The sequence below is a fragment of the Osmia lignaria genome, chromosome 4 (assembly GCF_051020975.1).
Source record: "Osmia lignaria lignaria isolate PbOS001 chromosome 4, iyOsmLign1, whole genome shotgun sequence".
Classification (NCBI taxonomy): domain Eukaryota; kingdom Metazoa; phylum Arthropoda; class Insecta; order Hymenoptera; family Megachilidae; genus Osmia; species Osmia lignaria.
The window spans coordinates 5,927,048-5,937,732 of record NC_135035.1 but is presented as its reverse complement, the minus strand read 5'-3'; the positions used below and the strand labels follow the sequence as shown (position 1 = coordinate 5,937,732).

Here is a 10,685-nt window from a genome sequence, read left to right as displayed (position 1 = left end):
GTCCATTGTCATCGAACGTATGTAACAAACAATACCGCTATTAGAGGTGTGCGAGTACTCGAAATTTACCAGCCGAGCTGAACTCTCTACGATTGTTCGACCCGAGTCAAGCGATTGAATTTGCCGAATTACTGGAAATCGACGAAATGTTTAAAACAAAAGCGAGCTAATCGAATATTCGAGCCTTCGATTTACCTGAAGATGAATTTTCAATTCGGCAAATTCAAGCGCTCGACTCGACTCGACCGACCGAAATTCGAGTACTCGTAATTTACAAGCCGAGCTGAACTCGCTACGATTGTTCGAGCCGAGTCGAGCGATTGAATTTGCCGAATTACTCGAAATCGACGAACTGTTTAAAACAAAAGCGAGATAATCGAATATTCGAGCCTTCGATTTACTTGAAGATGAACTTTCAGCTCCAATTTTCGAGCAGTTCGATTTTTTCGAGTAACTCGCTTTTGTTTCAAACACTTCGTCGATTTCGAGTAATTCGGCAAATTCAAGCGCTCGACTCGACTCAACCGACCGATCATTGTTCGACCCGAAATTCGAGTACTCGAATAAATCTAATTATTCGCTCTAACCTCTAACCCCCGTAGCCTAAAGGCTATCGGACTAAGGCAAATGAAAAAATAAAGAAACCGATACAAGCAGGACACAAATTAATTCCGAACGAACGATATTATCACGGTCTATATGTCACTGAAACACACCCAGGTAAGCATTTAAAAAGGAATGCGAGATCTATACCGGGCACAGCTATTGTCAGCAATTTTCTTAGAGAACTCCCGCGCTCTCTGCGCGTTGCCCAATATCAGATTATACGCTTTCGCAACATGCGGCACGATCGTTGAACTTTCGCAAGAACGTGTGCACACACGAGATGCCTGACCATTGTAAGTTACCATTAATTTCGCGTAATCTAGATCGATCGCCGGCGACAGCACGGAAAGCATCCTTTTCTATCGCCTACTCAAGTTCAATAAATAAATACAATACGGAACATGAATGAGCGCGATTAGAAATTACGTTATCTTGATCGATGTACCAGACTATAAAATTGTCAGTTCTGACCAAGTTTTCCACTCTTACGATCCCATCTGACTGACAACGGGTTCGTATGCCGTATGCTCAATCATTTAATTAACCAAAGGCAAAGGAACGTAGCGACTGATGTTAATAAATTGCAATTAAGTGTTTTCTAAGATCGTGTCGCGGTTGATACGATCTTTTCGAATGAAGGTTCGTTAGCAAAACGGACTACCGTTCTTTAACTGTATCCACTCGGGTGTCTGAATCCGCAGCAGCAGCAGCAGCAGTTGTGTTGCAATCGTAGCCAGACGCAATTTACTTACAAATTACTTACAGTGCATTTAACAGTACATTTCTACCGATTCGAATTAATTAACGAACCGGTAAACGAGGAAAAATTAACGGCTATTCTTACACGGATCTTTTATTGCGTTCGTTAAGCGTTTTATAAACATGATCCATAATTTCGACGCTGGTGAAACTGCCATATTAACCCTTTAACTGTGGGTGTGGTTTATAGACCACATACTAAAATTATAGCCAGAGGCGAGTGTGGTATATAAACAACATATTAATTTTTGCTAATATCAATTAACGGTTGTGGCTTATATACCACTGAAATAAAAATAAAATAAATACAATAAGAAAAATCTTTTAAAATAAAATATCACTTCAGTAATGTAATTTAAAATTAAAGCGATCGGCTGTGCTAAAAGTACTCTCAATTAAAGGGTTAAATACCTATTCTAAAGTATTGCTTATTGAGATCGAAGAAACTACAAGAAATTTTCCTATCGTCAAAAACTATTTATTCCGCCTCGTTCAGTTTCACGTTTCTATCAAGAACAGGATCCCTCGACGACCCTGTGCGCCGCCTGATTCACCAGAAACCTTTCAACCCTTTCTCTGAATTCCCTGCTGGATTCTGGCAAGGGGAGTCTCGGCCCGGAGTTTCGTAGACCATGCAACGCGTTGAAATGTTGCAAACTTTCGGTCAGTCTACGATCGTGATCCAGAATATCCGGTCTAGGCGCAGGTGGTTTCCTCTTTCCCGCCACTGTTCCGTCCACTTTGTTCTCGACGGATCCATTCGAGTAACCGCTTTCCGGCAATCTATTCCTCATCCCTCGCAACGCTATTCTTGCGCTTAGAACCGACCAGAACGCCTCCAGAAGAGACGCGACCAATACATTCACCGTAAGTAAAATCTTATCGTGTGGAGTGTTTTGATGATCCTTCTTCCAAAACGATATCATTCTATCCTTTATCATCTGCAAAGTTTCGACGTTGGAGTTGTACGAATCTTGCTGCGGTCCCTCGATGGACAGAGGTTCATCCTCAGAACTTTCAGCGGAAGATTTGCTAGAATTCTTCAAGTGATCGTCCGTGGATTCGTTTGAAGTTCTCAGAATGTAGCCAGATATATTAGACATGTTGTCGATCACGATCCCAGCTGTGGGCGAGTAGAGATTGATCTCCGATAAACGATCATGGGTAGCGTTGAAGGTGTCTTCGTCGAGGGACATCGTCTCGTTCATCAAAGTATCCGTCTTCAGGTATTCCTCCAGGTGAGAAGGATCTCGAGGCTGATCGAGAATCTTCTCCAAGGACCACGATGCTCCTCTGCTCTCCGCTGCAGCGGCGATATCGAGAACGGTCGCGATAAAACAGAGGATCGCTGCTATCAGAGAGAATAGGCTACCGTAAAAGAAAATCGCGATGTTCCGATCGATGTACCATCTTCTCCAGGCGAGGAGACCGGTCACGAACGGTACCAGACACGCGATCGAGAGGATCGGACCTTGAAGAGATAACGCGAGACTGCCCAGCAAAAGGGAGAGCGCACCCAGACCGAAATGAACGAAGGACAGACCACCCACGGTCGACGCTGAATACCGACGCTCCGATGGGTACAGAGAGGATAATGGTGGCTTCGTTTTCACCTTTATCACGTACACGTTCTCCATCATTGTTCTTCTCGCGGTTGTTACGCAATCGGACGAGAACAAAGTCACAGAACGAAGTTAATTAAAAGCAGGGTAGAAGATTTTTAATTGGATAGAAACAGTATCGTGACGGGACATCGTCGGTGCCATCAAGTTTTCCAGATGTCCATACGTAACGCAGTATTAACCTGGTTCCCCTCAACGGAAATTGCTTTGCACTTCCTGCTGGTCGTCGGAATCAAAGGCACTTGACCGTGAACGAAATGCACCGGGTGTAACGAGTCATCAAAGTACGAAATGTTCTTTCGAAAGAAATTTCTTCGCTCCAGCTTGCGAATCGTACCCGCTAGCAGACTAGTCGTCGCGTTATCGCGGACGAAATTGTCGATGATTTTCTATCTGACACGAGCGACCGCTCGGCGCGGCAATTATGCTAACCGCTTCGAGTGTAATTGAAATCTTCGTCCCACCGTATCACGTGGATTTCTTCGTGACTTGGTGCACGACCACGCTTGTGCAACGCGTCTCTAACAATGAGACGAAAACCAAGGAAGAGGCACACGATCCAGCAGGGATCCAATGAGCGTGAACGCGAAACGGTAAATAGGTTTAACAACCTGACGCTTCGTGGTTGCTTCAACTATTATTCTTTTATTTTTCTTTTATCTTCCTGTTGCCCGCGAATGTTATGCAACTGATTACGAGGCGATTCAATTATCCCGCTGGTACGATTGTACCAGCGAGGCTCAGCTTTTCTCAGACGATTTTCTTCCCCGATTTCTTAGGCGAACCGCTCTGGATTTTCGATCTCTTGGGAAATCAACGATCCAATTCCCGCCGATAAAAGCTATCTTGATCAATCTTTTAATTAATACGTCTTCTCGCTAATTATTCTTCAGTCTGTCGATCAATTAACTTCGTTAAGATTATTAACAAACACACTCGTACATCACTGAAATGTTTCGTTGGTCGAACAAGAAATGCTCTTTCGAAGACGCATGTCCTCGTTACAAATAGTACTAAGTTTTCATCGTATTTCACGGCTGATTTATGAGAACTGCTCGCGAGAGACACTCCGGTGAAGACTGAACCGCGAACGAAGGTAGGCTAGTTCTGGTTGAAATTACTACGAGATCCTGAACAGGCCTCCCACGCGGTCGGTTCGCAGTGAAAGGGACAACAGAGAACGACGACGGATAGGCGAACCTTCGCGTTGTTTTATGCCTTCTTCACGCCACTTTCCGTGGCCGCAAAACGATGTCACGCTTGCACACAGAAAAAAAAAGTGGAAAAATTTAATGTAATACAGATGAACGTATTTGCTCCGCGATCCTTGTAAAAATTCCGCCATACGTGTTAATTTTCAAAACAGACGGAAAATATTGTTTTTAACGCAATATGTTTATTGATGTTTTTAAAAATAATAAAGGAGGTAGAGGTCTTGAGAACCGTACAGAATCCGTACGAAGGATCATGGTAACCTTTATTCTTCGCGATGGAAACACACGGGCTTGGCAGTCGACCTTTCCTTTGAAGAATAACGCGAAGGTAACATTACTGTCGATTTTCTCACGGGGAAAAAACTTTCGAAGATCTCAGAAAAGGTAGTCTCAGGTAAGGTAGTCAAAATGGCCTTCGTATCAAATTAAACTCAGAATGCGTCATTCATGCGTCAATTTTCAACCTTTTATTTCAACCAGGGAAGTAGTAAGAGGAAAAATCGAAATTCCAGTTTTTACCCCATTTTTTCTATTTAATGACATTCGAAAATTCTGAAAAAATTCTAGCACACTGCAGGCTATCGCATATTAGGGAATTTTGTAAATTTTTCCAATATAAATCCTAGTTGTAAAAAATGAAAAACCGAACAAAAAATCTGGAAAGACGCGATTTCTTATTCAAAACGTAAGAGCACTACTTTTATATTATTGTGGTAACTATTGCTCTTGAATTTTTTCAGATTTTTTATTAAAGTGTGTAGCAGTTCAAAAATCAAAAACCAAAGAAAGGAACTTCTACTTCGAATTTCTTAGTCTTCTTTTTTTAAGATGTGTATTAAATACTTTCAAATGAGTTCAGATTCACAGGTGGTATACAAATTCGAGAAACAGAATTAACTTAAATAATTAATACTATGCTCTTGGCGATATACCAGAGTATTAAAGTTTCTTCCAACAGCATCGGTAGTAAAACGGTTAAGGTATCACTCTATCCTCTTTTGTAAATATTTCGTATTATAGTTTGTAAAAAATCAATATGATGCTAGCTCCCTTTTTAGTGACTATTTTGGGGAGCATTGATAAAAATAAAGTAACCTTAAATTTACCAAAGTAATGGAACTAGTTTTAAGGAAATGATAACGAGCGATAATCCTTACAACGTCTATTTTTATATTAATCTATAAAAGAAAAAGACTGAACAAAGTGTACCTTATAAATTTCTAAAAATAAGTAAGTAAAGCATACTTTTTATTTATTTAAAGTTTTATATCTTTGTAACCATTTTCCAATAGCCACAAATATACAACTTAAAAACAAACGGTTAAGAGAAATTCTTACGTCCTTTTATTTTTTCTTCAGCGAAGGTTCGAATCATTTTTTTAAAATGATTTTTACTCATTACAAGCTCATCCTCAGCGCTAGTTAAAAACCACTAAGCTGGTAAATTATTGCAACTACATGCGAACAACACAAGGTTTAGCGATCAGCGAGTGTCCATCAATCGAGAGAAATCAAAGGGCTAATCGAAAATGATTCGATGACTCAGTGTCCGACACGAATGATGGACAGAAGCAGAAGAAGAAAGAGGCGACACGCGTTTTAGCGCGTGCCACGTAAATGGCGACGCACGTGGCTACCCCTATTTTTCGAATTAATCTTTCCAACCACCCTAGCGAGCAGTCGATTCCCATTTCGAACAAATAATTGTGAATGCTCAACGATCAAAGACTGACCGTTTATTATGTTGCTGTTAATGGTTTGTCCTGTTTGCACAGCACCCCAAACGTTCTATCAGTTTTGCAACGCAACAATTAAGGAGAAACGTATGCAAAGTGTCGTACTTAATGTAAGAAAAGAGAAAATTGAACTTTCTCGATCTTATAGCATAAAATTCTTATGTCGTTGATCAATCGCTGGAGCAGAAAATTTGCCATACTTTCCTGGAAACCGATTATTAGCGCATAAAAAGTAACAGTGTTTATTTAATAGGAGTGAAACAATCTTGCGATAAACTTAATTGATGCTGAATTTGTTCTTAAGAATAAACTTTCCTGCAATTTGTTTAAACGGGAAAGAAAGCGGACTAGAAAAGTGGTTCTGAAGTCACTGTCGAGGCATAGATTGATGAAACAATTGAAACGGTAGAAAAATGAACAATTATGCAGTTACATATTCGGCTCGCGAAGAGTGAAAGATAAAGAGCGTGTTTGTGATCGAAATGCATTTGTGTTGGAGCAGCTGTTACGGTTGGGGCACGCGTCCCAACGGTCGCAACAGCTGCCCAGAAAATTCTCTATAGTGTCTTCAACTAGAGTTCCTCCACAATACACGAAACGTTGCATACTTTCACATTGCATCTTTAAAACAAACATATGTAACATTCATTAACAAAAAAATAAAGACACGTAGGTTAACACAGAGATGGATTTATTGCTTACTGCTTCGATCTTATCATAAATTATCATTACCATTTACCATTTACAATTTCATGGCATGCAGATACAAAAACTATGAAATATACATTGCTTTATCAACTTTCAGTCAATTAAGATTAATAATAAGAATTTTGATTTGGTAATTCATGCATTATTTAAATGCATTAGGAAGATTTATTTTGAGAACTTAAATTTTTCCAAAACGATATAGAAAATGAAGTATCGAAGACGAGAAGAGAAGTGTCTAAAATTAAAGGAAACGGGATTTAAAATTTAAATGTCACGGCGGAGACGCGTCGAGGGTTGACTGTAAAGGTGGTATAAATTCCTTGGCACAATGTCGAGGGGGTAGTGGTAGCAGAAAAACGTTGGAAAGAACGCACTATAGGTAACGGGGGCCCTCGTTCTGTGACGGGACACCAGGCCCGTATTATGTGAAGCCTCTGACAACCCCTCAGGTAGTACGTTGCACATACACACGCGTGTCCATTGGAAACGCTCGGAGAAACGCCCTTCGTACATCTGCCGGGAAGGAAACTCATATGGCAGTTTGTCGGAGGCAACCGTAGTACACGGATCGAACGCGTTCGAGCACTGGACTTTGCCCCGACGAACTTATAAACTGTCTTCAGAAGAAAAATTCGAACCACGATACAGTGAAAAATTAATACATTATTGTTGATAATTTTTACTGTTCTGATAAACGGGCCGAAATTAAAAAAAGCATTCTGTACAGTGATTTCTGTATAAAGGGATGTAATTTGGAAGAAGCGGAGACTCTTCGAGGAAGCTGAAGAAAATGTGCAGGAAACATCGAGGTTCCTCTCAGGAAATTGTCTCGCCACCCGCAAGAACGGTAACATTTTCTCTGGAAACTTGGACACCCCCTTCCTACGTGAGCAGTACCATTCTGATCCTCCTGAATCGAAAGTGAATTAAAAAGATAAAATAAAAATACAAAAAGTGAATTTTCCTCGGTTCTTGAACCCCCGCTTAAACGATGACCATCAGGAACTCTGAATGCGCGTGACGAGCGTCGTGTGCGTCTTAATGAAGAGTCATCCATTTAAGTCCAGTGTTCCACGCGGACAATCAAGATCGCCTCGTGCCACGAGGAACGTTCATCGAGTGAAAATCTCCAGCTACGAACGGGCGGATCAAAATTGAATCGAATCATCGAAGGGAATACGAAAGGATCGAAATGATGGCTCAAACAACCGAACCAACCGCGGTGCACTGCTACACGAATCCGTCGTTTTGTCGACAATCGGAGTACATACCGGAAGACCAAACGGGCGATCTACCGCCACCTCCGCAGTTTCAAAGCGGCGGCGACGATTTACCGCCACCGCCTCCGCCATTACAACTGCAGTACAACGGTGGTCAAAGCAATCCTGCGTTTCAAGGGCCGGTCGAAAGTAAAGTCGAGCTTTACGAGACGAGGGAAAGATACTGTTATCTGGAGGAAAACAACGGGCCGACTCATCGAAGATACTCGAGTCTGCCGATAGAAGAGAATCGGACAACGTATAATCGACCTTCGAGGTACGAATATATTCAGGATGAGCAGACTGGTCGGATGGAAAGAAGGGGTTCCTCGAGGTACGAGTTCATTCCGCACCAGCAGGTGCAACAACGTTCCACACCGGTGACCAACCAAGACGATGAACGAGAGCCGCAGATACAAAGTCGTCGAAATAATGTTGGAAGGTACGCCATTGTACCGGGTGATCAAAATTATCAGGACGAAGAAAGCACTTGGAACAACGTGAATCACTTATCGCCAACGCGGAGGCACATTAACACACCCCATGGTAAGTTGAAGAGATTTCATTAACTCTTTAGACAATAAAAAAACCTATTTTATTCTTCTAAAATTTAACAAATTAGGTTTATTTATAAGAGAAATAAAATTACATAAAATTAATAAAAAATTTAATCAATTAATTAATTAATGGGTGGGACATAAGTAACCCCACCGTGCTATATGGGTCTATGAACGGTATATTGATTAAAACACATTTTTTTATGATCATCTCTGAAACTGTGCTTCAAATAATTGTAATTTTTTAAGATGGTATAAAAAACATTCCAACATGCATATTTAAATATCAAAAAGGGGGGAGGCATAGCTCTGCCATGCTCCAGGGAGTTAATGCGATGATCTAAAATTTTAAAAATAAAAATGAACAACTATGTTCTTCATGGTTCTGATTGCGAGCATAGTAACTAAAACGGTAGCGTGTTACTAGGTCGTTACACCAGAGTGCCTTTACAAGAAGAAGACCCTCCAGCGCTTCCGGAACGAAACGCGCAGGAGTTGTCCGTCTCTCCGAAGAATAATTTAGCCACGCAAAAGCTGCACGAGATATTGACCACTCCTAGGAAACCTCGATCCAGGTCCGAGGAAAGGACCCTGTCCCCAAAGAGACACCAGTCGTTCCATCAAACCGGTACGCCACAAAGAAGGGCGCTAACTCCAGGTGGTTCCCCAACCGGTACGTATTTCTTTCGCTATGAACATCCTTCGCGTGCAACTACGCCTTCAAAAAATCGTTCCAAACCAAGACGGTCCGTAAAATGTCCTGGACATTCTGTTGAAAGGTCGAACCTTCAGTCCAACTCGTTCCACGCCTCAAGGAACTCCACCCAACCGTGGATACTCTTCAGGAATTCAAACCTCTACACCGAATAAAGAATCCTCGGCCAGAAGATGTCTACCATTATCGGAAACCTCGTCCCGGCAACAGGACGTTTGTCCAGCCAGCAATTGCGGCAGACTACGCTACGTTGGCACCGCGCCAGTCGACCTTGTCACGATGGGTCACGGCGACCCACCGCCTCGTTACGCGTACATGGAAAACGGGCCAGAATCTATGCCGATGGTATCCGGTTCGCCGCGGTATCAAATGATACCCGCAGGACAAAAAAGAAGCGGCTATCAAAGCGTAGAAAGCGCGTTCATCGCTAGAACAGCCGTGGTGAGTACGAAGTCTTTCATACAGTTAAATCGATGGCGCTTGCAAGAACCTTGACACCTCTCAATTGCGAAACGATGCAATTATAGAAAATATGCGATAGAAAACGATGATTTAACGCAGGTTCCTCCGCTGTCGCCACCGAACAGCGAGGCAAACACAACCTTGGCCAGTGGTTTGGAGAAGAACGACAGAAGAAACGCGCCTCTTCTATTGATCCTCGTTGGGATTTTAACCTGTGGTTTGGCACTCTATTTATCCTGGACGCAAGGAAGAAGGTATTTACATCCTTGCAATTTGGTGAGACGTTATTTTCCAACGCTAAAAACAGATCGGTATACCTTTCCAGATACTATTACGACAGTGCAGCCGGTTGCGGTGCCTGTTGCGCCCTGGCAGGAGCTTGCAGGACACTGAGGAAGACTTGGACAGGACTCGGCCTCGCCGGACTATCGGCACTGAGTTGCGCGGGACTTTTATTGCTTGCCGCAAAAGCTCCCAAAGCGGGCACACCTCTTCACGACGTCACGGCTGGCGCTTTGTGCGGAGTCTCATTATTGGGTGCTATTTTAGCGTTAATAGCGCTTCTATCACCGAAATGCAATTTGGGAAGGCACAGAAGGGTTCACTCTTGGATACCCCGTCTGTCGCCTTAATTTTCGATAGCTGTTCGATATCTATTGATCTATTTCTACGAAGGAATGTTTGATACTGAGTAAAAAAGAAAATCCTAGTCTGCTATTTTATTATATTACAGTACGGAATTAATCCTTTACGAACGATGCAATTTTCCTTTTAACAGATTACATAAGGCACATGCATGAATTTATAAATTCGTAAAGGGTTAAGAGCGTCATTTTTAAGCGAACCCCCAATTGTATGCAACGCAAAGCCAAATAAGTTTGTAATATGTACGAAATAAAGTGTAAACCTTAAGGAGAACGTAGGAATAAGGCATATGTATTCTTCAAAAGAATAGTTTTGTAAACCTTTGTATATTTATAAACGATCATCAAATAAAAACACCGATACAATAAACCTTAAAACGAAGCGCTTCAGTGAAATGTTTTT

General features: G+C 41.9%; 2 protein-coding genes and 1 long non-coding RNA gene across 4 annotated transcripts in view; 1 reads left to right on the top strand and 2 right to left on the bottom strand.

Moving 5' to 3' along the window:
• LOC117603346 (uncharacterized) overlaps positions 1–10,685 on the bottom strand; it is a 102,640-nt gene that overhangs the window by 72,017 nt on the left and 19,938 nt on the right. The window lies entirely within an intron of this gene.
• LOC117603340 (uncharacterized) lies at positions 24–4,219 on the bottom strand. The gene has a single exon (XM_034322370.2). The coding sequence runs from the start codon at positions 3,003–3,005 to the stop codon at positions 1,875–1,877; it is 1,131 nt and encodes a 376-aa protein (XP_034178261.2). The 5' UTR covers positions 3,006–4,219; the 3' UTR covers positions 24–1,874.
• Positions 7,174–10,636, top strand: LOC117603338 (uncharacterized). Of its 2 annotated transcripts, none has more exons than XM_034322366.2 (5): positions 7,174–8,450; positions 8,889–9,134; positions 9,241–9,617; positions 9,738–9,892; positions 9,946–10,636. In XM_034322366.2, the coding sequence occupies exons 1-5, from the start codon at positions 7,838–7,840 to the stop codon at positions 10,268–10,270; spliced, it is 1,716 nt and encodes a 571-aa protein (XP_034178257.2). In that variant the 5' UTR covers positions 7,174–7,837; the 3' UTR covers positions 10,271–10,636. The 2 variants fall into 2 exon arrangements, with proteins under 2 accessions (XP_034178257.2, XP_034178258.2); XM_034322367.2 differs by having other exon boundaries at positions 7,175–8,450; positions 9,964–10,636.

Excerpts from the sequence above, each read along its gene's own strand:
- LOC117603340 (XM_034322370.2), bottom strand. The coding sequence starts at position 3,005 with ATGATGGAGAACGTGTACGTGATAAAGGTGAAAACGAAGCCACCATTA.
- LOC117603338 (XM_034322366.2), top strand. The coding sequence starts at position 7,838 with ATGATGGCTCAAACAACCGAACCAACCGCGGTGCACTGCTACACGAAT. Across the intron at positions 8,451-8,888 it reads GCACATTAACACACCCCATG|GTCGTTACACCAGAGTGCCT; the intron begins GTAAGTTGAAGA and ends GCGTGTTACTAG. Across the intron at positions 9,135-9,240 it reads TCCAGGTGGTTCCCCAACCG|GTCGAACCTTCAGTCCAACT; the intron begins GTACGTATTTCT and ends TTCTGTTGAAAG.